This window comes from Heterocephalus glaber, unplaced genomic scaffold (assembly GCF_053883595.1).
Source record: "Heterocephalus glaber isolate CG9 unplaced genomic scaffold, H.glaber_assembly_v1.0 deba00001564, whole genome shotgun sequence".
Taxonomy (NCBI): domain Eukaryota; kingdom Metazoa; phylum Chordata; class Mammalia; order Rodentia; family Bathyergidae; genus Heterocephalus; species Heterocephalus glaber.
The window spans coordinates 18,059,141-18,086,885 of NW_028258351.1; the positions used below are offsets into that span (position 1 = coordinate 18,059,141).

At 42.2% G+C, this 27,745-nt stretch overlaps 1 protein-coding gene, 1 long non-coding RNA gene and 1 pseudogene across 2 annotated transcripts in view; 1 reads left to right on the forward strand and 2 right to left on the reverse strand.

The window, feature by feature from the left end:
* Positions 1 to 13,209, forward strand: part of LOC106010439 (uncharacterized) — a 39,405-nt gene extending 26,196 nt beyond the window's left edge. The window contains exons 5-6 of the long non-coding RNA XR_015443303.1: positions 9,588 to 9,695; positions 13,101 to 13,209. This is a non-coding gene — a long non-coding RNA (uncharacterized LOC106010439). The remainder of the gene's footprint in view (positions 1 to 9,587; positions 9,696 to 13,100) is intronic.
* Positions 7 to 13,228, reverse strand: Scimp (SLP adaptor and CSK interacting membrane protein). The gene is made up of 4 exons (XM_004857584.4): positions 13,117 to 13,228; positions 11,499 to 11,562; positions 8,855 to 8,922; positions 7 to 6,341 (listed from the first exon to the last, which is right to left on the reverse strand). The coding sequence occupies exons 1-4, from the start codon at positions 13,226 to 13,228 to the stop codon at positions 6,145 to 6,147; spliced, it is 441 nt and encodes a 146-aa protein (XP_004857641.1). The 3' UTR covers positions 7 to 6,144.
* An 8,692-nt stretch (positions 13,229 to 21,920) lies between these two features.
* LOC101723520 (NGFI-A-binding protein 1-like) lies at positions 21,921 to 27,361 on the reverse strand (annotated as a pseudogene).
* Between the last annotated feature and the right edge of the window lie 384 nt (positions 27,362 to 27,745).

Here is a 27,745-nt window from a genome sequence, read left to right on the forward strand (position 1 = left end):
GCCCGTGTTTCATTATTTTTTTATTTCTCAATTTAAAATTTTTTTAACAAAAAAGGAAGAACATTATAGAAGATATGTTCAGCTTATCCTGTTTTTACAGATTTCCTATATGAACCAATGGGTATTTGGGAGTAACCTAAATGCATTGGATATGATACACACATATGAAGTATCAAGAGCTTGAAATAGATGGAAGGCTTCCTAGAGAAACATGGGTATTAGGATAAGGTGTTAATGTAGTTAATAAATGTTTTTGAAATTAAAAAAAAGAAATGCAGAACTCTTACACATGTATACACTGAGTTTTGACAAATGCATACAGCAGTGTAACTCACATCTGGAAGACTTATTATCTGAGAGAGACCATGGAAGTCAATAACACTTGCCTGAGATTTTATCTAAGACAGTAGGAAAGAGTAGTTCATTAGAGTGAGTTTCAAAAAACAGCAGAGGGGTGCCAGGGATTTGGCTCAGTGGTTCTGCCACCTGCCTTGCAAGCGCAAGGACCTGAGTTCAATCTCCGGTACCAAAAACAAACAAACAAATAAACAAACAACAACAACAAAAAAAACCAGCAGAGGAGAGGGACTGGAAAGGAGAGGGAAGGATAAAAGGGTCTACATGCCACCATCCCTGCCTATTCAATGTTATGATTACTTTGTACAGTGAATCCCTGTACAGAGAGGAAGTACTCATCCAGTATTAGCTCCTGATATTATTGCTATAGCTATTACTTTTAGTATCTTCAGCTGATTGGCAATCCTTTATCTATTTTTATCAGTCAGGACTCTGTAAGAGAAAAAGGGTGAATGGTAGAATCTAGGCACCACACGTAAGCTGAATGCTCTAACATTTCTGAAACTGAAACTTTAACTGAAAAAAGAGAAAATAATGCAGAGTGTATTCATGAAAGTGAACCAACCCAGGGAGATGGCAGGTTGCCTATCCAGTAGCTCTTCTCTCCTTCTTTGATGCCAAAACCTACTTCCATCCAGAAAGGTAGAAATTGTCCAGTTTTCATTTTCCCATCTGTCTTATAGCTGTGTATTATCTGAATGTTTATATTCCCAGAATTCATATATTGAAGGCTTTTCCTCAAGGTGATGGTAACAAGGAGGTGGAGCTTTTGAGAGAAAATTAAATCATGAAAGTTATACCCCATGAATCAAATTAATGCCCTTTGAAAGAGGCTCCAGAAAGCTGCTTTCCCCTTCCACCATGTGAAGACACAGCAAGGAGGTGCTTTCTTTCAAGCAGATAGAAGGCCTTTAGCAAACACTGAATCTGCTGGTACCTTGATCATGGATTCCCCAGCCTCCAGAATCGTAAACAATAGATTTCTGTTTATAAGTTAACCAGTGCTATAGTCTGGATCTTGACCATCCCCCAACGATCTATGTGTTAAAGGCTTAGTCTCCAGAGTAGTGCTATAGAGAGGGGTAGACCCTTTAAGAGACAGAACTTGATGCGGTGTGTGTGTGTGTGTGTGTGTGTGTGTGTGTGTGTCTTAAGTCTTTGAGTCACTTAGAAACTGGTGGGACTCTGGCTCCTTCCACTTTTCCTTTGTTTCCTGGCCATGAAATGAGTGGTTTTGCAATGCCACACCCTCCTGATATGATGTACTGCATCATCACAGGTCCAAAGCAATAGGACCAAACTGATCATAGGCAGAAACATCCAAAACTGTGAGCCAAAATGAGCCTTTTCCCTTTATAAGTTGATGACCTCAGGTATTTTATTATAGTGACAGAGAGCTGAGTAACACACCCAGCCTAAGGTAGTTTGTTACAGCAGCCCAAATGGGCTGAGGCAGAAATTGGTACCAAGAAGTGGTGGTGTTACTTTTAACAAGTACCTGAAGATGTGGAAGTGGCTTTGGAACTGGGTGATGAGTAGCAGCTGGAAGAGTTTGGAAATACATACTGCAGAAGCCTATATTTCTGAAAATAGACCATGAAGGGTGATTCTGGTAAGGGCTCAAAGGAACAAGGGAGCTACAGAGCAAGCCTCAAACATCTTGGACATTATCTAAGATGTCATGAACAGGATGTCAGTAGACCTATGGACAGAAAGGCCATTCTGATGAGGTACCAGAAGGACAAGGAACATGTTATTGGAAATAAGAGAAGGGGGGTCATTGCTACTGAGTGGAAAAGAATTTGGCTGAATTGAGTTTGTGTCATAGCATTTTATGAAAGGATGAACTTAATGATGAATAGGATATCTGGTGGAAGAAATATCTAAGCAAAGTGTCAAGGTTAAGATATGGTATCTTAGTTACTTTCTTGTCACTGGGACACAATACCCAACACTCACAACTTAAAAGAGTAATTTATTTTGGCTCATGTTTCAGTCCATAGTCAGCTGGCTCCAAAGTAGGATGGCATGGCAGAGGGACACAGCAAAGGAAAAGCTTCTCACAGGAAGCTGAGAGCAAAGGGAGGAGTCAGAGAAGGAGATATACCTTGCCGGGCCAAGCTACCAATGACCTGTTTCTCCCAACCGTGCCCCACCTCCTGATGGCACATTTAGCTATAAGCTCATTGGTGAACTAATCCACTGATGAACACAACACCCCCAAGATCCAATCACCTCTCCAAACCCCTACCTATGAGCACATCAGGCTTTGGGAGGACATCTATATATAAACCATAACACATGGCTTCTTTTGACTACTTGTAAGAAGAGATAAATGAATCAGATATGGAATTTATAATAAAAACAGGAAGAAGAACTTGAAAATTTGGAAAATCCTCAGCCTAGCCATATTGTAAAGAATGAAAAAGTGGGCCAGGGATTTAGCTCAGTGGTTCCTCCACCTGCCTTGCAAGCACAAGGACCCGAGTTCGATCCCTGGTACCAAGAAAACAAAAAAAAGAATGAAAAAGTATGTTTAACAGAAAACACTAAAAGTGTGACCAAGTGAACATTTAATAAAGAGATTAGTGGATATGTGGGAGCTACATACTACTCAACATGGAAGAAGGACCCTGAATACATTTCAGAAATCTTTGGGGCTGCCCTGACCATCACAGGCTTTGGGGGCAAGGCCCTGCTCCTTGAATTCTGGTACGGCACTCCTTGGGCACTTCCGCGATGGTTCAGTTGGTCCTAAATGTACCTCAGGTTGCCCTTCTAGAAGATACAGATAGTAAAACATGGTGAGACCTGCACACTGCCATCTCCAAAGATGTGCAAAGTGCATAGGCTGTAGGAGTATGGCTACCTACACCTCAGTTTCAAAGGATGCCTCAGACAGACTCCAGGTCCACGCAGACAACTGCCTCAGGGTAAGAGCCCCCACAGAGAGCCCTTACCAGGGCAATGCCCACCACCACCATTGGGACAGGGCCACCTCTATGACTCCAGAATGCTACAGCCACCATTGAGAAATTCCAGCCTAGGAGATCTGCAGACTTAAGACTCCAACCTGTAAGAGATGCAGCATGGAATGCACCCAGGAAAGGCAGTGTTTCTAGAGCCCTGAGGGCCTGAACTCCACCCAAGCAGGTCTGGAAGGCAGGACATCAAGTCAAAGATTACTCCTTAGCCTAAGATTTAACATTTTTGTCCTGTTGAGTTTTGGATTACTTGGAACCTATCATTCCTCCCTCCCTCTCTTTTTCCCTCCTTCCTGGCCGCCTAAAATACTCTAATCCATATACCCAATTTATAAAATTTATTACTGGTAATAACCAGTGCATTTCCTGAAAACAATCTTGTTTGCTTTTCAAAGAAGATCAAACTGTAACTATTATAAAGAAAACTGAAAGTGAAACACATTGGTGCATACCTGTAATCTCAGCTACTCAGGGAGACTGAGGCAGAAGGACTGCAAGTTTGGGGCCAGCCACGGTAACTTGGCAAGACCCTGTCTTAAAATAAAAAGGGCTTGGACTGTAATTCAGTGGTAGAGTGCTTATCTAGCATGTGTGAGGCCCTGGATATGATGCGTGCACGCACACCTACACACACACACACCAAAACCTCAGAGTCCTCTGATTGGTGGCAACAGTTTTCAAAACTGTTAAAGTGGCAAAATAGGAGTTATTTCAAAGTAATGATTTTTAGTATCTATAGGTTTTCAGAATCATCACTGTTATTTTCAGGCTCAATATAACTTAGGAAGGAAATTGTTTTATTTTTAGCTTTTTTGGGAGAAAGGGTCTCACTGTGCAGTTCAGGCTGGCCTCTAAATCCTGGTGATCCTCCTGCCTCAGCCTCTAGAGTGCTGGGATTAGAGGTGTGGGCCATCATGCCTGGCTATTTTTAGCTTTTTAAAAACTAGTGTGTATATAGCTAATTGCGGGCGGTCACCTAGAGAGTTAAGATACACACAAAAGTTCTGTGAAATCTTGATATATGTAAGTCTATCATCCAATCTGGTAACAACTTACTTGGCAGAACACATAGCTTCATGATGTGTTCCCAGGGCAATGTCTTAAATTGCAAATGCCCAGAGAGAAAAACATTGGGGAATGATAGTCATAGTGGTCAAACCAGTTGGTAAATTTTTCAGTTTTTTTGTTTAATATCCAATAAATATTTATTGACTTCCTACTATGTGCCAATTTGTGCTGGATACTGGGAATATAGCAATAAGCCAGACAAGTTCTGCCTCAAAGAAGCTCCCAGATTAGAAAAGAGGATAAAAAATAACTAAGCAATTGAAATGCAAAGGGAAAAACCTCTTTATAGGGTTCATGTACAGAGATCTGTGAAAGCCCAGGGGAGTTCATTTATCCAATTAAATTATTATTGAATATATTTATTGAGCATCTATAATGTGCTAGGAACAGGGAAAACAATGGAGGAAATGACACAGTCTCTAGGTTTGTGTTGCTTTCTATCAAGTGGAAGAGAAAAATAGCTGAGCAGATGGTTATAGGTGCTAATTTTATCACAGGAGGGCACCTAAGAGGGCAGCTGACCCAAATTTGGGATGGAAAGAAAAGGGTACCCAAGATGAGATGAGAAGGTGAAAAGGTAGGGAAGAATATTTTGTACATCAGGGACAGTGAGCACAGGAGCAAGAGAGGCCATTGTGAAGTTATTTCAAATGGCCAGAGCCAAAAACTTGGCAGAAAATTAGGTTGTATAGGGTGAAGGAAGAAGGAGTTGACAAATGATAACCAGTAACCAGAGCCTGACAAATCTTATAAACCATGTTAAGGAGTTTCAACTTTTTCTGAGGTTCATAGGCAAAGAGCAGATTTCATCAAGAAAATGAAGTGCTCCAAAGTTCACTTCAGAAAATCACTGGCTGCCATGTGGTAAGTGATGTGGAGGGCGAGATGCAGTAGGCAGGAGTCCAGTTAGGAGGCTGTTCATATTCTCCTGGCAATGGCTGGCAATGGCCTGACTTCAGAATGGTGAGGGAGACATGGGAGTTGATTGGGGAGCTGCTTGGGAGGCACAATCAACAGGTAGTGGGGAGCTCTGGAAATAAAGAGTGTGGGTGGGGAGTAGATAATCAGGTTCTTATGGAATATGTTGAATTTGAGGGTGCTGTGGGGTGGTCAGATGGCATAAACCAGAGGATAATTTTGTTCATTGTTGATTCATATAGTGCCACCTGCAAGCACAGGGAAAAACCTAGATAAGAACTTGATTCTCTGTAGTCCATTTAATATAAGGGCACTGGAGTTTGGGGTGTGTGTAGATGTAGAGGATTAATAAGAATAAAAAGCATTCCCCACCCTTACAAATTCACCAACTGACAAGTGGTGACTTGTGCACAAGAATGCTCAGCTGTAACTGCTGCTCAGCCTTTCCATATAGGGGTGGGTGGGACAAAAGAGAGTCAGACTGGTGAGGGCTTAGCTGGGGATGGGAGCTGGGAGGCTCTGCACAATGAAATACGAAGATTAACTATCATTTACAACCCCACAAACCAAGTGAACAAAAGGGGAGTGTTGAGAAATGAGTTGTTTCTCATGGGTGTCCATGAGGTCCACCCCATGGAAACTACACCAACTGAAAAATCACAAGGGCTGAGCATTGGTGCCTTTCCTCTGCTGCAATCATCTGATCACTGAGACGTCTTCATCAAGGTTCAGGAAGTCCTATCTCACAAAGCTTCAAAAAATGACCACTGGCTTTCAGGAGCTGACACTTTCTGAAGGCCAACCATTCTTGATACTTCTAATATAAGTTGTGTGAACTCTCTTCAGCATGCCAAAAAGAAGAAATGCTTGTTTTAGAATTATGGTTTTGAGTATTTCCAGGGATTTCAACATCATCATAGTCATTTTCAGGATCAATGTAGCTCAAGGTGGGAACAGTTTTCTTGTTTGTAGCTTTATTCACCAAAGAGTATGTAGCTGGGATTTCCTGTGGGGCTAGAAGACACAAAAAATCCTCCTTACATTCAAAGCTTTTGTGTGATGATATACTTTTGATCAAGTGGTTTGGCTCAATTTTTATGGATTTTGAGGATTGTTTTACTTCCTGGTGGGCCAGATCCCCATTTTACAGAGGAAACTCAGACACAGACAGGCCATGGGTCTCAGGATCACCCAAGGAATTGAGTGACAAATATTGGTCAGATATCTTGACTCCCACATGTCTGCCTCATGGAAACCATGAAGCCAATGCTTGGAAAAGAAGGAGACCAGAGCCAGATGAGTACTGTTGTGTCTACAGATGCTGCTTCTTACAAGGAAGTGATACTAACTATATTTCCTTGTTGGCATATCCCTCCCAATGACTTAGGCTATTTCCCAGGACTGTCCCTAATTGCTCATGTACAAATTTCTCTGCTAAGAAGAAAAGAAATGTGGTATTTTCAAAGGTAGAATTAATGCAGAATGGGTCCATAGCCAAAGGAAGGATGTTGCTATGGTTTGAATATTATTTGAGTGTGGCCCCTAAAGGTGTTGGAGGGTCAGTCCTCAGTGTGACAGTGTTAAAAATTGGTGGGACCTTTAAGAGTAGGGGCCTAGTGGGAGATTGTTGCTGGCCACTCCCCTCACACTTAGATCCATGTGTCACCATGTGATCTCTGTGTCACATGGGCTTCTGCCATGATGCCATCTGCATAATGTGATGTAGCCTAGGAGCCTTCATGCTTCTCAGTGCCATGCTGTTGGATTTTCAGCCTCGGAAACAATGAGCTAAATAAACTTCTTTCTTTTTATAAGTTACCCAGCCTGAGGTATTTTGTTAGAATAATAAAAAAACAGACCGATACAACAATTCAGCTCCACCTATGATGGAGATGGGAATCGCCTCCCACAGGGTCAGTCTCATCTTTTTTTTTCCCAAGAGAACATGAAAGATCACTGCCCTTTCATTTCCTGTGGTTTGACAGCTCTGAGTTCACTGGCTTTGTGACCTGGTGAAGTTACTGTCCCTCAGTGTGTCCCTTGTGTGTCTCTGTCCCTCAGTGTCCTCATCTGTCAAATGAGAATACTGATGTATAGGCCTCATAGATTTGTTATGAGGATTAAATGAGATAATGCCTATTTGGGGACCTGACATACACTGTACACACAATAAATGTTAGCTAATATTATTATTGACCTTTTCAATCAAGACATTTTTATTAAGTATCTACTGAGCTCCAGGCACTGTTGTAGGTAGTGAGTAAACAGTGGTGAACAAGATAAAGAAGGCTCACAGAAAAGATAAAGAAGGCTCCTGTTTTCCTGAAATTTATATTCTAGTGGAGGAAATCAATAACAGATTAACAATAACTAATTGAGACAAGTTTAGATCACTGCTATAAGTTTCATAAAGGAAAGTAGCAGAACTATTTTAGGCGGGGGAGAGTCAAGGAGGGCCTCTCTAGGGTGGTGATAAGTAAGAGGCAAAGCCAACTATGCAGAGAGCTTAAGGAGGAACATTCCAGTCCAGGGAACCAGGGAGGTTTTCCTGACAGGAAGAGAGACAACCCAAATTCCTTTTTACTTTTGTTCCAAGCTGGAATTTGAACATGAACTTACACATTCACACCAGGATATCAGGAACATATGGCATTTATTCTGCTCTCTGCTTTTTGTTTTTGCTTTTGCAGTACTGGGGATAGAACCCAGGATCTTTCCACAGAGCTACATTTCCAACCCTTTACAATTTTTTTTTTAAATTTTGAGACAGAGTCTCTCTAAGTCACTGAGTTGCCCAGGCTGGACGCCAACTTGTGATCCTGCTCTCTCAGCCTCCCAGAGTGCTGGGATTACACGTATGAGCCACTGTGCCCATCATGTTGGCCTCTTTTAAGCGGAATGTTGCATCTACAAATCTTAATGTGATGGGCTAAAGGTTTGTGTCACTCCAAAATTTGTATATTTGCAAACAGGAAGGGAATCAAGAGATGAAGAAAGGGGGAGAGAGGAGAAAGGGGCCTTAAAAAGAATTAAGATGTGTTAGATGGATGAACCATGATAAATGTAATCCTTATGTACTGCAAACAAGTACTAATAAAATAATTTTTAAAAAACAGATAAAGACATTACAAAAAAATTCTAATGTTGAAATCTTAACTCCAGTTTGGCCATATTTTAGGGTAGGGCCCTGATATACCAGGATTACTGAGAACAGTGTCCTTGAAGAAGAGACACCAGAAAGCTAGCTTGCTTGCTTTCTTTCCCAGCTCAAATGCACTGAGGAAAGACCATGTGAGGACATTGCAAGAAGAAAACAAGCCAGGAAGAGAGCCCTTACCACAAACCAAATTGGCCAGCACCCTGATCTCAGACTTCTAGCCCCCAGAACTATAAGAAAATAGTTTTTCTATTGTTTAAGACACCCAGCCTATGATATTTTTGTTATTGTAGCCTAAGCTGGCCAAAGCACTTAGATAATTTTTGTTATCCTATCCTGAATGAAACTATTATCAGCAAAATGTACTTACCAAAATTGCCTTGAGAAAATGAGCCTCTGGGTGGCAGAGGGGGTAATGGATCTGGTGACTGAACATTCCTGGAGAGAGAGAGAGAGAGAGAGAGAGAGAGAGAGAGAGAGAGAGAGAGAGAGAGAGAGAGAGAGACAGTATTATTTACAAGAAAACATCAAGGAAAGTGAATGGGTTGAATATTCAAATCTTAGTCCCTACCAGTTGGAAGCATTTTCCTATCTAAATCCTGCATCAATCACATTTGTAACTGCCACCCTAAAGAAACCATTTCCTCTTGCTCAGGGAATGGCTGAAAATGAGGGCAGGAAATTGAAGCATTCTAATTCAGAGCATGGAACACACCCTCTGTGTTCACCTGAGCTGGATTAGGAGCTGTGCATCAGGTTTATTTTTCAGGTTGCAAAATAGATGTAGCCCTGAAGCGGAACATAAACACACTCAAGACAGCAATCCCCTAATGGGTCTATACCTTCCTGAAATGTTTATGTATGTTCACCAAAAGACATGTACTAAAATGTTCACAGCAGCACTATTCATAACAGCCCTGCTATACGGATGTTGGCTTCTCCCAAAGGGCTATGTATTAAAGGATTAGTCTCCAGCTTGGGAGCTATTAGAAACTTTAGGGGATGGGGCCTGGTGGGAAGTCTTCAGGTCACTGGGAGCACATCCTCCAAAGGGATCATGGACCCTGCTCTCCTGTTCTTTCCTTTTGTTTCTCTCTGGCCAGGAGGTGAGCACTTTTGCTTTGCTGTACATTCTCCACCATGATGTACTGCCTCACTACAGGCCCAAAAGCAACTGGGCCAACCCATCATGGACTAGAACTTCCGAAGCTGTGAGTCAAAATAATTCTTTTATCTTTATGAGCTGATTCTCAGGTATTTGTTACAGTAACAGAAGCTGACTAATACAAGCCCCAAGTGGCATGACTTACATTAGCCTGTGTTCTCCAGAGAAACAGAATCACATACAAGTAACCATTATACTACCTAAATGCTCATCAGCAGTACAGCAGATAAGTTAATCATGACCTACTCCCACAGTGGAATATGCTATAGCAATGAGAATGAACAATGTACAAATACACAAAATGAATCTCACAAAAATAATGGTGAGCAAAAGACGCCAAGTACTAAGTAATACACACTGTATGATACCATTCAGATAAAGCACAAAACCAAGAAAAATCTGGCTGCTACTATTCCAGATAGTGGATACTTTGGGGTGTCATGACTGAAAGGCAGTTGAAGGTGAATGATTAAGGATATTGGTAATATCTTTTGTCATGATCCTGTGCTTGCTACCTGGTTCTGCTCAGTTCATGGAAATTCACTGAGTTGTGCATTTACTATGTGTGATTCTCTATATTCACATTGTACTTTAGTAAGAAGCCTTAACTGCAGTATCAGGTTTGTTCTTAATAAAGGTGATATTTTGTTTACCTAGCTACTTGATACATTTGTCTTATTTCTCCAGCACATCAAAATGGATAGGGAAGGGGTTTTATTTGCTGGACTCAAGTCTCAATAAAAGGTATTTTAGGAAAGGACAGATTTTTGTTTTTAGATAGTGCATATAATCCAAAGAAAGGACTGGCTCTTGACTGGCTCCTGGGAGATCATTGCTAAGTTCTTGGAATATGCTGCCTGATGAGAATACATACCTGGGCCCTTGAGCCATGCTATAGTTAGTGCTTGTGATATGGTTTGTGATGAATGCTTTTATTTTTTTTTGCATGGCTTACTTTTATTTTTTATTAAAAAAACATATACAAGAGTTTAAGAAATGATGAATATAAGACAAATCAGAATCATAGTGTGAATGCCTTTTTTTGTTTGTCTGAGACCTTGGGTCATTCTGTATCCATTTTCCCCTTGGAGGGGCTAAAGACTGAATAGCTGAAGGTCAGTCACATAGACATTCTAGGGCCACAAGAGAAACCCTCAGTGAACTCTTGATTCCAAGGGCCAGGTGAGCTTCTCTGGTTGGCAGTGCTTCACATGTGTCATCACACACTGTTGCTGAGAGAATTATTGGTATCTGTGGGACCATGAGAGAGGACAACTGGAGGTTTGTGCCTGGTTTTGGCAAGACTTCACACTGTGTGCTTTTTATTCTTTGTTGATTTCAATCTGTATCCTTTGGTCATATTAAGTTGTAACCATGAATGTAATAACTTCTGGGTCCCCTGAGTTTTTCTAGTGAGTTATCAAGCCTAAGTTTAGCCTTGGGGATCCTCAACACAAGTAGCAATCATAAAGCCCTAAATATATCACAAAAAAGTAAAGCAAATGCTAATATTTTCTTTCAGCACAATAGCTTTCAGAGGACCATACTTGTAAAAAACTTGAAAGAAAAGAGACATAGACTGACGGTGGGCCCAGAATACAGAGCTTGGCCTGTGATGTCTGTCAAAAGTGATGAGAGGCATTGTCGAGAAGAGCGGTCCAGATGGTGCCCTGCACCCACAACACCCCAAGACCTCTGTCCTTAAGTAGGAAGGATTGATAGATATATTTTTCCAGCTCTACAGGAAATGTGGGCATCTCAATTACACAGGAACAGTGGTGGAAAGGTGGGGGTAGAAATGCATAGGCAGTTCTTAAAATTAAGTAGTAGAAAAATTTCCCCCACTTACTCATACATCTTTTCTTCTTCTCTTTGGTTTTGTTTCAAGGGCTTGGCAATTTCCCATTTCTTGCCTGGGAGAGAAAAAACCATATTCATTTAGGATGAGTTAGGAAAAATCATGATTGTAGAGTTTAGAAGTCCTCAGAGACCCAGTAGTCCAGGACATTTGGAATAAGAATGCCCAAAGGGAATGTACTTGGGAACACAGAGCTCACAGATGATAGAGCTGGCATCTGAACCCAGGCCATCTGACCACAGGGTGTGGGCATTAACTCACTGAGAGTAGCAACCATGTGGGTGGTGTTTCTTCATTGCCTACTACTATGCCTGGCACTTGGTTGGCCCTCAAAAATGTAGGTCATATGAATAACTAAAAGTGATTGGGGGAAAATGAGATAAAGATTCAGAAGAGCAGTTTGTAAACTGTGATGTTTTGGACATAATCATTATTATTAATTATAATCTGCTTGTTTTTATGGGAGACTTATGATAAAAAAGGATAAATAAGATTTTTGTTTGGGGTCATACTTTTGTCCGTATCTCAGAACAAAAATTTTAAGAAAGCCCATGGATAGAGGGCTATAGGGGCCAAGAATATACTTTTTGTATTTTAAAAATTAGTTCCATTACGGGGTAAAGGGGAAAGAGCATTGAATTGGGTACCCAGCACACCTGAGTTCCAGTCCCAACTCTGCTACCAACTCCTATGGCAACTCTGTTAAGACTCTGTCTCCCTCTGAACTTTACTTTTCTTATTTCTAAAAAATATTGAGAAGAATGACAAAAAGACTTCACTTCTTATGCAACCATGGCCTTTTAGCTCTTGCTTGAACAGGATTTTGAGGCTGTGTCCAGATGCCCAGGAGGACAGTGCCCTGATCACTGAGGGATGCCTGCCCAGAGTGCCCTGGGGGAAGATGGCTGCATCTCAGTCCATTTTCCATCACCAGTCTACTCCTGGTTTAGGTTGTTACTTAAAGGGATAGGATCTCAAGACAACACACTACTGAATCAGGATTTCATGTTTTTGGAGAGGAAAAGCAAAGTGGAAAATCCACCTGTAGATAGCCTGACGTTAGTGTCAATTTCCAGGTAGTCACCACTTACTTATGTCTGAGGATGCCAAACACCTCTAATACAGGTGGGATAATACCAGAAAATGCAGAGTATGTTCTTGGAGAAGTCAATCATGGTGGCCAAACATGGTGATCATGGATCGAGTCCATATTTCACTCCTCAAGAAAATTGTCTTGAGGAGTAAAATAATTCTATAAATGTGTATTCTCTTTCAAGCCCCAGAGACAAGATGTTGTCATCAGTAGCCACATGAGAAAGAGAAAGCACTTAAGCGTATCGTGCCTTGAAACAGACTGTGCTTTCATTCAAACTCTCTGGGCTAGAAGGGTTCTTGGAGATTAGTAAACCTCCCTTCATTAAGCATGTGGGGAAACTGAGGCCCAGGGACATAAATTAGTGGCAGGGCTAGGATTCAAATCCAGAATGGGTGATACTTAATCCAAAGTTAAGTTCCTACAGGTCCAGAGCTAATCTTGCCCTAAAGAAGCTCTAATGCATTGACAAGCACCCACCCCTACCTCTCCCTGCCCAGGTGAGATGGCCATTACCTTGTTTAAACTGCCATCTATAGACACAGTACAAGAGGAAGCCTAGGACCAAGGAGACAACAACAATGGCCACAGCTAAGATGATCCAGAAATAATTCCTCCACCAACTCATTGCACTGGAATCCTAAAGAATGGAAACAGAAAAATGAGGTATGAATGAAACATATCTGGAGTGGTGATAGGGCCTATTATCTATAATGTTGTGTAGAGATATGGGCATCTGCTTATGAATCAATCAGGCTCCGTCCGGTTCATAGTCAAACCCTATGGATTAGCAGCTAGGGGACCTCAGGCAAGTCGCTGAACTTTCTCTGAGCCTCAATGTCTCCATCTGTAAGGTGGAAATGACACTGTCTACAAGTTCACAGGCGTTTGGAAGGATTAGAGATAAGATATGTAAGGGCCAGGGATTTAGCTCAGTGGTTCCACCGCCTGCCTCAAGTTCGATCCCTCGTACCAAAACAAAAAAAAAATTCAAGTCTAGATATGTGTATATATATATAGCTCAGTGTGAAGGCCCTGGGTTCAATCTCCAGTAACACACACATGCACACACACACATGCACGAACACACACCCACGTCCCAAGTTCCCCACATTCTAAGACCAGAGAAACTGCCTTTCTGCCACCTCCTTCTCCATGGGCTGCTGAGAGAGGCCTTTTCCAGAGGACTGAGGAGAGCATGTCTTTTTGGGAGAGTGAAGTTGAGAAGAGGGAGCCCAAGAGAAACCCATTCCATTTCCAGTTAGTTACCCTTTAGGACACTTGCTAGTTGAAGGGCTAAGGTGCTTCCAGGAAGGGAAGAGGAGCTCTGGGGAGAGATGGTAGGGAGTGCTGGGAATGGGAGGTGGGTAATGGACACATGATCAGGCTCAAACCTGGGAAAGGAGTAAAAGCTGGAGCCTATTCTTGCCATAGCCCTGGAGTTGGGGGCACAAAGTAGGTAAGATTGTGGAATGTGGGGCTGCTGTGCGCTACTCCAGCATGGGACAAAGAAGTGCTTTCTTGAGAGGATGCTGAGAATCAGTGGAAGGATGTAGTCACATCTCTCAGGGCAACCACAAGAGACTTCTCAAGGGCCAGGGGCTGATGCCTTCATCAATAAGCTGGCTAGAAGACCTCATGCCACCACCACAAACTAGATCAACAGCAATGATGGGAGACTTTCCACAGAAAATTTTTTGTCCTCCTTTTTCCTCTCATTCTGACACTGGAGAAATGAGTGTAGGGGACAAGATGTTAAGAGAGCGGAAAAGCCTCCATCCCTCCTTGTACTCCTCTCTCTAGGACAATGGGGAGAACTCCGCATTCAATATAAGGTTGAAGTTTCATAATGGGCATAGCTAAAATTTAAAAACTAAAATGAATCTGCTTGATAATCAAAAGTAACTAAGTTTTTTTGAAGTTGGACTGCAATGTCTTTGGGGAAGGCCATCCTCTGTGGCAACAAGAGGGCGCCCAGGCAGCATCAGTTGTCAGAATCAAACTATGGATTTCCTAGGGGTGCTCTAATGATGCAATGATGTAAAGCAATACAAGTTTATCATCCAAGTTGGGCATGATGCACATGTCTGTAGTTTCAGCTACCTGGGAGGCTGAGGCAGGAGGCTCACTTGGACCCAGGAGTTTGAAATCAGCCTGAGCAACATAGAAAGACCCTATCTCTTTAAAATATATCATTTTATAGTTCTGGATGTTAGAAGTCCATGTAACTCTTACCTATAAGGCTAAAATTAAAGTTTTGGCAAGACTGTATCCCTTCTGGATGCGCCATGGGAGAATCAATTTCCTTGTCTTTGAGGGTTCTATAGGCTCATCACCTTTTGGCCATCTTCCTCCCTCCCCCCAGGAATTGAATTCAGGACCTTGCGCTTGTGAGGCAGGTTCAGCACCACTGAGCTAAATCCCCGACCCCTTTCCCTCATCTTTAAGCCAGCAGTGCTGAGTCTCTGTTCCTTTATAGTCACATCTCCCCAGTTCTCCTCTACTGCCTCCTTCCCCTGGATGAGGCACTTGGCCCACTCCAGAAATCAAGAATAACTTCCCCATTTCCAATGTGGCTGATTAGCAAACTTAATTCCCCTTTACCATGAAATCTGGCACAGTCACAGGTCATGGGGATTAAGATATGGACATCTTAAGAAGGAAGGGGTCATGACACAAATGAGTTCATGCTCAGACCTCAGTGAGATGACATTCTTTGGTTAAAATATTGGATTGGGTTAAGCTATTCCATTTAAACATTTTATTTTTTGTTATTTTAACAATATCTCAAGAAGGTGAGGGGGAGAAAGTGAGTGATGGTTCTGCTTTCTATGACCAGAAGTCCCCCACATGGTGCCAGATATTGCAGACCCAGCCATGAAGCAGCAGAGTCCTGCTACAAGGCAGACATGGTGGAGTGGCAGCAGCTATCAAATGGAAAACCATTTTGTTTTCATGGAGGTAGAGGAGATAGAAGAATTCTCAAGGTATGAATTAGATACATATCCTGGGAGCTGAAGCAAAGGCCCAAGACCCAATTTAGATCAGATCATTGGAACCTGATGTTCAACTAGGGCTGGTCCACTCTCTGAATGATAGATCAGTGCAAGTCCCAGGCCACGGGAAGGCACTGAGTCTGTAGGTATAGGTGTTGAAGTCCCAGGTGCTGGGAGGAGGTCAGGAAGCTGTCAGGGCCTGACAGACTTGGGGGCTAAGTACTTGAGGACTGTCAGAAACTGCTATCCCTAGCCAGGTATGGTGGTATGTGCCCTGTAATCCTAGCATTTTGGGAGACTGAGGCAGGAGGATTGCAAGTTTGAGCCCAGCCTGGGCATTTTAGTGAGACTCCAATCTAACAACAACAACAAAAAAATTAATTAATTAAGGGGTTAGTGGTGTTGGTGCTGGGGATGTCTCTCCGTGTGAAGGCCCTGGGTTCAATCCCCAGTATTGCCAAAAGGGGGGAGGTGTTTCCTGTGCTTGCATATTAGAATTACCTAGGGAACTTTAAAAATTGCTTGCACATACATAACATCAAAGATTCTGATGTGATTCACCTGAGGTAGGGCCTGGCCATTGGATTTTATTTGTTTTTATAAAGCCCTCCAGATAATCCCAGCCTGAGGCCAAGGTTGAGAACCACAGGCATACATGTCATTGCTTAATGTTTCATTGTAACTTCCTAAGGCAAGGTGTCCAGAGCTGGAGTAGGCTTCATCCCTCTCTTGGATACCAAAATCTGTGGGTGCTCAAGTCCCTTATATGAAGTGTAGTATTTGCATATAACCTACACACATCTACCCATATATTGTACTTTATTTTTTATTTTTATTTTTTTATTTTTTAAATTTATTTATTTATTGTTTTGGTACCGGGGGTTGAACTCAGGTCCTTGCACTTGCACAGCAGGCGGCCAAACCACTGAGCTAAATCCCTGGCCCTATATATTGTACTTTAAATAATTTCTTGATTACTTATAATTACCCAACACAAGGTAAATACTATGCAAATAGTTGTTATACTGTATTCATTAGGGAATAATGACAAGGAGAAAAGTCTGTACCTATTCAGTATAGACTCATTATTTTTTTCAAATACTTTTGATCCTGCATTGTTTGCATCCTTGGATCTGTTAGATCCTTCAATTTGGAACCTGTAAATATTAAGGGCTGGTTGTACTACCATTTGACAGATGAGGAAATAGCACTCAGAGAAGTTAGGAAAGTAACCCAGGCTAATTGACTCATTGAGATTCCAGCTCAGTCCAATCTTTCACGAGTTTACTCTGCCACCTGACATGAAGTTGATAAATTCTATATTTTCATAACAGAACCGAAAGCAAACTGTGGCTCAAAAATTTCCTATATTGGCAGGGCTTATCACCGTGACTTCTTGTGCACAATGAGAACCTCAGTATGAAAATGCACTTTAGAAAACTAACATGCATTATGTACTGACTTGCTATGAGTTCTAACTACTGTACATGCTCCAGCTCATGTACTCCTCTCAGCAGTTCTATAATGTTGTTGTTATTGTTATTATTATTATTCTGTTTTATAGATGAGGACACAGAGTCTTTATCAGGGCTTATCTACTTGTCCAAAATTGCAGAGACAGTAAATGAAAAAATCAGAAACCAAATCCAAGTCTGTCTGAATCTAGGACCTTAACTTTACACCACTAAACCTGAGCCTCTCAAAAGTTACATTTGAATTGCCTGGGAAATGTTTCAAAATATGTTTTAATACAGGGTTTTATGTCCTCACTCCATTTCCCATTCTGATTTGTAAGTCTAATGTGGGACTTGAGCATCAGTGTTTTCAAGAAGCACCCCAGGTGTCTCTGAGCCTCAGTGAGGACAGGTACATTCAGCTGGTCTGTGGAGCTCCTGGTTGGAATTAATGAGGAAACTGGAAGCTTATTCCCTGGAACAGTAGGAGGTGGCAACAGCAGGACCTGGGTGAAATGAAGGCATCAAAAAAGATTCCTTGAACCCAAATACCTTCCCTGTTTGCTCGTGCACAATGCCTGGAAGCCCACCGTCAATGAACCAGTCACGTCTCTCCAGGGCCAGGCTCTGTGCTTCCTTCTCTTCCCAACTTCCCTTCCCTTAAACTCCCTTGCTTGAATGTGCAGATACCAAGAAAGAGAAACTAATTCATTGGCTCTTTGCTTTTCCTTCCCTAGGGTACTGGCAGGAGCAGGGACATCTTAGAATCTTTGTCCTCGGTCCTCGGAGGATAGTTACAGCTAAATATGATGGGGATATAGAAATGCACTTCCTATGGGACCTAGAAGATGCAAGAAGCTCCTGTGTCCTCCCTGCTTGGTGTACCCTCCCTATCTGCTCAGCGGCCTAGAACTCCTGTTGATGCCTCTTTTCTCCTTAATCATTCTGTCCTTAGCAAAGTCTCTGAATCTCATTTACTGAGAAGACCAGAGGGAGAGATGGAATTCTGGAGAATTCACACATCACAATAGAAGGAAACTGTTGTGGCTTGTGCCTAGATGCCTCCCCAAACCCTCATGTGGTCATAGGTGGGGCTTTTCAAAGGGGGCTAGATCTAGAGTGTGTGATGCTGGGATTAAAGGTGTGTGATTATTAAATTATTCCACTGATTGGCATAGTTCTGGGTATGGATAATGGGAAGGCCCACCCTGTGTGTGAGCACTACTCACCCTTAGAGTGTATAGCCTGGATAGAATATATGGGACAGAAAGCGGGCTGCTGCCATCGCTTGCTGCTCTTTCTTCACCATGTTGCTGCTTTCCTACCTTCTGCCAGCCATGAACTGTTTCTCCTCTGCCATGCCACCCTGCCTTGGAGCTAGCCAATTATGGACCAAAACCGCTACAAACTGTGAGCCAAAATACACCTTTCTTCCTTTAACTTTGAGTGTTGGGTATTTTGTCTCAGCAACGAGAAAAGTAACTAAGACAGAAGGGAAAAGAAGAACGTACAAAGGAGGGTGAGAAGGAGCAATCAGAGAAGGACAGAGACAGGAGAGAGGAGTGTCCCAGCAGGCAAAAGAAGTCTGGACTCCAAGAAGAGAGGGAATTGAGGCTGAGTAAGGTTGTTTGTTTATAACATGAGAGACTTCACTGTGTTTACAAACTGAATTTTCCAGGAGACAAGACAAAAACGAAATGGAGGACTAGAGAGAGAATAGAAGCAAGATCCAAGAAGAGCAGAGGAGATACCTTCACTTCCCAGGGAGAAGAATGAGCCTTTAAAAGGAAGCAAAGGGGAGAGAGAGAGAAATGATGCTGAATAGAACCAGAGAGAAGACTTGGACGTGAGGACAGGAAATTGAGAGATTGAGAGTTCACACCCAAAAGTATCTATTTTGTCCAAAGTAGGAGACAAAGTCAATGGCCTGCAGGCTGAGTGGGTCAGGGCAGGAGACAGAATGGCTTCAGGACAGTGGTCCAACAGTGAGCAACAAGCTCCTCTTCTACTTTCCAGGCCAGCTGCCGCATGATACACATACTAGTGGCACTTCCTTCCTCCTCACCTGGCCCTCCTGATGAGTGCTCCTCAGCCTCACAAAGGGCCATCACCAGCCCCACAGTATGTTATGATCAACTGGTAAGATGCATTTTTCCTCCTACTGAGTCCGTTTCAGTGTCAGTTGTCTCTTGTTGTATTTGTTCATTGTTTCCCACACCCTGCAAGCAGGTGCCTTGCTTCCCTTTACCACTATGTTTGTAAGATCTAGAATATCACCTGGGACTTGTGGATGCACCACACATATCTGTGTATACATGAATGAAAGATGCTACAGTCTCTTTTTCTGCTCCGAATGGACTTCTCTTATGATGCAGGGTGGCAGTGTAATAGTGGCCATGCCTTTGTGAGTTGTCTTTCTTATTCTTTTGGCAGTACTAGGGATTGAATTCAAGGCCTTCACACTGAGCTACATCCTAAGCCCTTTTTAAAAATATTTTTATTTTGAGACAGGGTCTTGCAAAGTTGCTAAGTTGCCTAGGCTGGGCTCAAACTTGTAATACTTCTGCTTCAGCCTCCAGAGTACCAAGATTATAGCACTGTGCCACCACTATGCCTGGCTTATGAGTTGTCCTTTGCAAATTTATTTCCTCTCCTTTTGCACTTTGCAAGGTTACTTCCTTTCCTTTTTCCCTGGAATTCTAAATTCTAAAGAGAAGTTGTAGCTAATGATTAAGATGTTAGCTGCTAAACTTTCTTTGGATTTATAGAACTCAGAACAGCTGGTGACCTTTGGATTACATTACAATGTGTAACGCCCTTCCTTATTCTTTAGTTTTGTGCACTAACTAACATAAGCATGTAAATTGCTATGGGGTTTAACTTTCAGAAAACTAATATCTGTAAATAACAGGAACTAGCCCCTGGAGGTCAAGGTCACTGCAGTGTTCTAGCCAAAGAGGAGAAAAAAAAAGAGAGACACACATCCTGGATGATGAATACCCTTCTTATCCACTTTCCCATGCACCTCCTTTTCTTCTCTATAAAATCCCTTTTGTGTACCCGAGTTCCCTAAGATGGAGGTTTGAAGATGATATATTCCCTGTCCACCTTCCAGGACTCTGGTCTTTTTTTTTTTTGGTACCAGGGATTGAACTTGGGACCTTGCACTTGCAAGGCAGGCACCAGAACCACTGAGCTAAATCCCCGGCCCTCTGGTCTTTGAATAAAACTGATTTCCTTCCCACCATCTCTTGTCCCAAGTGTCCCAAGTTGGCTTGACTTGGATTCAGTAACAGTCGACAGTCTGGATCCAGTGTCTGGCATTTCTGCACCGTACTGTATAATTTCAAAGCCACTTCACCAGGACACATGACCTCAACTGAGCCCCCTGCCTTCCATCTGCCATCAGTCACTGGGGTCAAGAAGCTGATGGAGAAGCAGAGACCATACAAGTGTTGGGGTTGGTAGGTTGTCAGCCTCGCCCTGGTTTTTCCCCAATCCTCTAATTGCCTAAGACATTTTCAAGGAACATCACTGAGACTTTTGCAATCCTGAGTAGTTTCAGAGGAAATGATTAAGACATCCACAAGGAGGATGGGGTGGGAGAGCAACTACCATCTCGGCCCCAACTCTTACTTCTCCAAAAGGGATTTCTAGGGGCCGGGGATTTAGCTCAGTGGTTCCAGCGCCTGCCGTGCAAGTGCAAGGTCCTGAGTTTGATCCCCGGTACCAAAAACAAACAAACAAACAAACAAAAGGCATTTCTGGGGAGTCAGTGTCAGAACTACATCATCCTTCACCAGGAATTCCTGAGACTGTAGGCTTTTTCGGTATTTGTCTTTTTTCCAACCAAGATCCTGGGTACAAAATACAGTTTATAATGTAAAAGTTATGCATAAATTCACATAAGTATGAAATACCGAAGAATCATGGGCTGGGCGTCAAGCGAACTGATCCTTATCTTCAGTTTACTGGGCACTAGCTTCTATACCTGGAATAAGATCCTTAAGGTCTCATCTGCATCTTCTAAATGCTTCTAAGAGATGATGCATGCATTAGAGCTCCGAGATCATCAGACATGGGGCATCACTAAGAGTAAACCAAAAAAGTTCTATTGACAATACAAGTACCTTCTGAAAAGGGAAGCTGCTGTCAAGGGAATACTGCAGTGTACCTACTGACCTGGCTGGGCCAGCAATAAAGTCTGCTGTTAGGAACTGAGGAATGTTGAATTCCTTTGGGGCACAGAAAGGAAAAATTTGGAGTTCCTGGGGAAAAGGAGATGAAAAGGATGGAAGAAAGTGAAGAAGGGGAGCGAACCCTGACACACAGGTGAGAGAAGTAACAGATAGAACGTACTCAGAGATGGGGTGGCAAAGACATTTTCAGAACAGAAATGTATTATATTCAGTGTGCAGTTGTTTGCGTGCTGTTCTATGCTCTGGTGGTCTCCTGCCCAGTCGTTAGTAGTTTCTGCATCTGGCAATGATTTCATGAGCAGGTTTGTTTTGGTGGTGTGGGGAACTCGGAAAAGGGGTCACTTCAGCTCTAGGTGAATAAAGTACTGAGTCTTCCTCACAGAAGCTGTGAGCTGCTGCTGACCAGGGGAAGGAGGTAGCCTCCTGAGGAAATCATAGACATCCCAGGGAGGGCTTTGCAAGGCCCTAAAACAGTGTGGTATGAGAGTTTGAGCTGATCCCTACCTAGATCTCAAGGGTCTGGGAGACTGCAGATACTATTAAGGCTCATTAGCATTAGCAGATTATATATATATATATATATATATATATATAATTTGCTTTAATGTATACCAAGTTTAATACATTCATGTTTACAAAATAAAAACTATTCTACTGAAATTTTTCTTGTGCTTCCTTGTCACTAAACTTGAAAGACCAGAAAATTATGACACTTAAGGAAACTTATTTATGATGTAAAGATGCAGTTTGTGGATCCATGAAAGATGGATAAATATCAGTTGGAAGTTTATTGCATCTTTAAAAACTTGCTTATTAAAACCTACAAGCTTGAACTATAAGACACAATTTTTTTAAAAAGACCACAAAATTTATCAAAATAGATTAAAATACAGGAAATGTCTCATGAAACTAGTGAGACACTAACCAATGCTATGGCTAATATTAAAAACTGAATGTTCTATTTAAATTATACTCATACTATATTTTATACACAGTGAACGAACAATGCAACCACAATAATCAACCCTCAAGCTAGCACAAAGTTACAAGGTCCATTAGAAGCTTCTGCAGTGGGGAAGATACTAGTGTACAATTAAAACATTAAGGGAAGGAGAAAAGCCTTTTAATAATATAAAAGTTGTTTACCAGTGTTTCTACTGTAAAGCTCTTCTAGATATCAAAATGAAAAAGCAATTATATATATGACAGTGATCAGAGAGTACAGTGAAGACATTTGGCTGACAAATTTTAGTGTTAGAGATTATGACTTAATATTTATTACACAGTTATAATCTAAAGCAGAACTAAAACCAGACACATGCTTATGCCACTACACCCTTCTAGGCAATAACTGGGTTAGATAAATCTGTAGGAAACAGATAAACTGTCAAATATCTTTTCTTAAAGCAGCAGGAAAAAAAATGTATATTTGCAGATGTTAGATTTGTATTTTTTTGTACTGCTATGGATTCAAATGTGTAATTCTCATAATTATGCCAGGACATTATTAACACAAGTATATCCCCATATATATAATATATATATATATATTCATAGTCCATTAATTGAACAGAGAAATTGAAAACATACTTTCAAGTTGAATAAATTTTACAAAAAACCCTGCATTTAAAGACTTGGAAGGTATAAAAAATGAAAGTGTAAAATAAATTGAGTTACAGCTGTTACCTAAACTTCCATAGAACTATGTCTGCAAATGTGGATGCAGAAACTGTACACTCTTGTGAGCCCTTGGTGGGCAGACATTCCCATGAGAGCCACTGTGTCTCTTTGACTCCTGCACTGGGAGAAGAATTTCTGGATATAAAACACAGAATCTCTTATAGCTTTGTTAAGTCGCCATAGGTGTCACATTTAAGGTTAACTTACTATGTCTTAATTTATTTAGCAACTTCTGAAATATCAGTGCTTTCACACAGTTGTCTGTTTGTTTCAAGTTCTCTGTCCAAGTAGTAGCTTCCTCTTTCGGTTTCACCTTAAGTAGCTATTATATAATCCAATCTGAGTTAATTAGTAAGATGTATTTTCTACTCTTTTCATTTTAGCATTCCTTCAATATTTATTGTGTACTGATTAAACCAGTGAAAATGACATCATTAAATAAAATCCTATTAAATAAAATCAGTTTTATCAAATATTAAATACACAATATTTTCCTTAGCTTAAATTTTTAGAGTATTTGTTTTCTCTTTTTCTAGTCATTGTAAGCCTTTCCACATAAAGCAACTTACAGGAATGTGAATGGATCAGTATTTGTTACAGATTGCAACACTCAGTTTTCTCTTTCCTGCTGTTGTTTTGTCTTCCTGGTTTCCACAGACTACTGAGTGAGTCTTTATGCTTTGGCTATGAAATCTGTGCTGAATGAGGCAACATTGGTTATTAAGGCTTATTTCTATGATGGAGCATTAGCCTTAAATCTGATGCCATTTCCAGAGAACAGTGAGAGAATCGCTATCTTGAATCTTGAGGCTCTGTTTTGATGACTTTCCTTTCCAAGGTAAAAACTGAGTGAAGGTAGTCTTTTAAAACCCCAAAGCTCTCAGAAGAGTGGGACTTTGCCTCCCCAGAGTAAGATCTACTCAGTTCTCCGTCCACCACAAAATGATGAGGTTGTCTGGTAAATTATGCATTTGGAGATTTCCCCTGTGGGTCGGAGCTCCCTCCAGACAGCCTTCTCCCCGCATACTGCAGCCTCTCATAGCCAGCATGGGTACACAGGAACTCCATCTGCTTTGCCATCCCCTTTTCCAGCTGGTGTGAACTAATAGCTTCGAGTTCTTCACTCTTAGTTCTAGCCTGTTGCAACAATGTTTGCACAGAATCCTGGAAGTCTGGAGACCCATCCTCCATTTTCACTCTCTTTGAGGATAATTCATCTCTTTCACTGCATTTTGTCTTGGTTCTGTGAGTATACTTACAGGTGACTTCTTGAGAAATGTGCCTAGCCAGGGCAAAAAAGTTCACCTCTTCGTGTCAGTAGGGCTTATCCTTCACACAGAATTGAGCAGCTGGTTCATTAACAGTACGTTCACGAAGTGTGAGATGTTTTCCATCCTTTCTCTTGGAGTCAAATCTGCCATATACTTCACTGTGTTTTTAAATTTCTTCCTCTTTGTGTGGATCATCATGGCTCATCTCAAAGATGTGACCAATCATTTTAGCCATTTTTTGTTGGTTTTTAGCAGCTCTTTCACTTCATTCAAATCACTTTTCGGCAGGGTGGGTGCCATGCGCTCCACACAGCCACAGAGAGCGCGGCAGCAGCTTCGGGGCCTCGCTGCTCTCCTTCGGAGACCTGGGGAGCCAAGCGCTGCTGGGGAGAGACTGAGCTTGCTCGCCTTCTGTAGCCTGGTGGTCTTGCCAGAGTCTGAGATTTAGCTCAGTGGCGCGGGCGGCTGCCTCGCAACCTCAAGGTCCTGAGTTCGATCCCCCGTAGCGGGGCGGGGGGGGGGGGTTGCTGTGTTGGACTTGCCCATACTCTGCTACGCTAAACTCCTTGCCAGGTCTGACTTCCTCTGTCCCAAGGTCTGCACACAGGTGGTAGCAGCACATTTGGGGATTTTAAAATGAGGTTCATGGGCATTGCTAGTCCTTTCGTAACTGCTGCAGGATATTCCCAGCCATGTAGATGATCCCTCTGGTAATTTATAGATAGGCATGCTACTGACCGGAAGGGAAGTCAATGGCTGATGGAAAAGGCCAGGGTTTGTAACCCAATCTCTCAAAGCCTACTGTAGCCTTCTAACATGAAGGGGCTTGCAAGCCATGCCCGCCAGTGGCATGATTTCCAAAACTTCCTCTTCTTCAGTTTCAGAGTTGCTGGAGGTCATCATCACCTTGTTAGGTAAAGCATTAAAATAAGAAAGCAGATTGAAGCTGGGCATGGTGGTGCACACCTATAATTCACCATTGGGGGAACTGAGGCTGGAGTTTAAGGCCAGCCCGGGCTACATAGTGAGCTCAAGACCAGCCTTAACTACATTGTGAGACCCTGTCTCAAAAAAAAAAAAAAAAAAAAAAAGGCAGACTGGTTTTTCTCAATATTTTATACAGCTGCAACTCCCCCAGGATCCTGGGTAAGGCCACAGCTGTTACTGTGGGTGGAGTTAACATGACCCGTGGCAACAGCTCAGTCCAGACTCCCAGGAGTGGCCCCCAGAGGGGAGGGGTGGCGGTGGCCCCGGCTGGCTCCCCCGTCTCTGTGTCCGCCTTGGCAACGACTCTAGGCTCCACCCAGCGGCCCATTAGCAGATTCTTGCCAATTCCTTCCAGTGTCCAGATGGTCGCTGATAATGATCAGGAGGCATGCTCCCTTTGGACTTTGCTGATGTCAGTGCCAGAAATGGGCATGTGTATAGTTGATGGCAACTTGAATCTGAGTGTGCATGGGTAGAGCAGAGGGTAACTGAAAGGAGTCCAGGGTCTTTCTTCTCTATCCTTCCATTTTTGTGCATTTTTTTGTTTGTTCGTTTTTTGGTACCAGGGATCAAACTCAGGTCCTTGTGCTTTCAAGGCAGGTGGCAGAACCACTGAGCTAAATCCCCAGCCCTATCCCTCCATTTTTGTGAAGGGCTGTACACCTCAGCTTCATTCCTCTTCCTCCCATGGCCCCATGTCCATGCCCCTCATCCAGTCAGCCTTTATATTTCAACTCCACCTTGGCTTTCAAATCCATTCTTTCCTCTCTGCCCCCACTTTCCTTAATTTAGTCCAAATCTTCATTGTCTCTGTGCCTGGACCAGTGTGTTTTTGCAGGCCCTTAACACCTATCTGTTCCACTACTGGCTGCCAAAAAAGAAACCTGTCCCTGCTGTGTTGTAAACCTTCTGGTAGCTCTCTATAACTGAAGCAGAGTGGAGTGTAAGGTCCTCACCACTTAGCATGGCCAAGGCTGTTGTCCAATGGGACCCTGCCCACCTCATCAGCAACTTCATCCCTCAGCACTCTCCCACCCCTGTGTGCCCTGCTGGCCCTCTCTGCAACCTGCAGTTGCAAGGACTCCCTGTGCCCTCTCTCTCCTCCTTGCCTGGACTCAGTCCTCAGCTAAGAACTGGAATGTTCAGGGTGTGGAACTGACCCATCAGTGAGGCTCAAGGCCAAGGAAGCTCCGTGCTTTGTACACAAGATGTGCTTGGGGGCAGCAATCTGGCTGTCATGAAACTGCATTTGCATAGTAAACGTTCTGTTTTTATTTAGGTATTATGTAAAAATCGATAAAAATGGCAAAAATTTCCATACTTGCATAATTAACAGATTCATACTTGAAATAAAATTGAGAAGAAACATCAAAGACCATAAATCCTTGTACTCTCATAGCTTGGAGGAGGGGCATGGAGACAAATGAAGTAGGGTGTTGAAGAATATCTCTTCTCTCCTCTAGCCTTCCCTCCCACCTACTGCTTGATTCTGCCAGCACCACAGGGTCTTCTGTATGGGCCTTAAATACATCCAGAAAAGCCAATCAGTTCTTCAACTCTCTTGTCAAATGGCATGTAATTCTATATACTTTCATTTTCATGAAGAAATTAGGGAGAAGTTACCAGTAAATTTCTTAAATTATTAACAACTACTAAAACTTGATGTTCTTTAAAATTAGCAAGCTCCTAGAGTTTGCTGAGGATGTCAGATAACATTCTGCCAGAAAGTCGAGCCACTGTGCAACTCCTGAAAACATTCCTGCAATTCAAGGAAAAACTACTGGTCTTTATGGATGCAGTCTTGAGTGAGTCATGGTGTTCTGCTATTGTGACTCTTGATTTTTTTTTTTTTTTTTTTTGGTATCAGGGATCAAACTCAGGACCTTGTGCTTTTGAGGCAGGCTCCATGCCACTGAGCTAAATCCCTGGCCCTGACTCTTGATTTTTTTTAAAAAAGAAGAACATACCAATTTATAAATAATATTCAGGGGAGTGTGAACTCAAAGAAGAACAAGAGGGCTGAACTTTATACAGAGCTTAATAGAGGGCTGGGCCTTGGGCTTCTGGGGGAAAGGAGGAGATACAGGCTAAGGAAGGTTTCAGGGGAGGACGTGCATGGTGAAAAAAGGCTGTTGTTGATTGTTGATTTTTTTTTTTTTTGTACCAGGGATTGAACTCAGGACCTTGCACTTGCCAGGCAAGCATGGTGCCACTGAGCTGCATCACCAGCCTGATTGTTGATTTTTAATTATATATTATGATGAGTTTAGCCTCTTTGCCAATTAAATTTATTATGAGATGATTATAATATGTACACATGTTGACGCAAAAAAGTATTTTGGGTCTTTTTTTTTAGTACATTGATGTGTATATATTGTTTAAACATAAATTATATCCATTGTATCTGTTGCTAAAGAAAATATGTAAACATATTTACAAATTTATATCTTTCTTTTGTGTCACCTTGTGGAAATTTTATTGGTGAATTTGTGAGGGTTTTGCTGTGGTGGTGGTGGTGGTGGTGGTGCTGGGGATTGAACCCAGGGCCTCATGTATGT

Excerpts from the sequence above, each read along its gene's own strand:
- Scimp (XM_004857584.4), bottom strand. The coding sequence starts at position 13,228 with ATGAGTTGGTGGAGGAATTATTTCTGGATCATCTTAGCTGTGGCCATT. Across the intron at positions 11,563-13,116 it reads TAGATGGCAGTTTAAACAAG|GCAAGAAATGGGAAATTGCC; the intron begins GTAATGGCCATC and ends TTTCTCTCCCAG. Across the intron at positions 6,342-8,854 it reads ATTTTCTCAAGGCAATTTTG|CCCCACAGGAAATCCCAGCT; the intron begins GTAAGTACATTT and ends TGTGTCTTCTAG.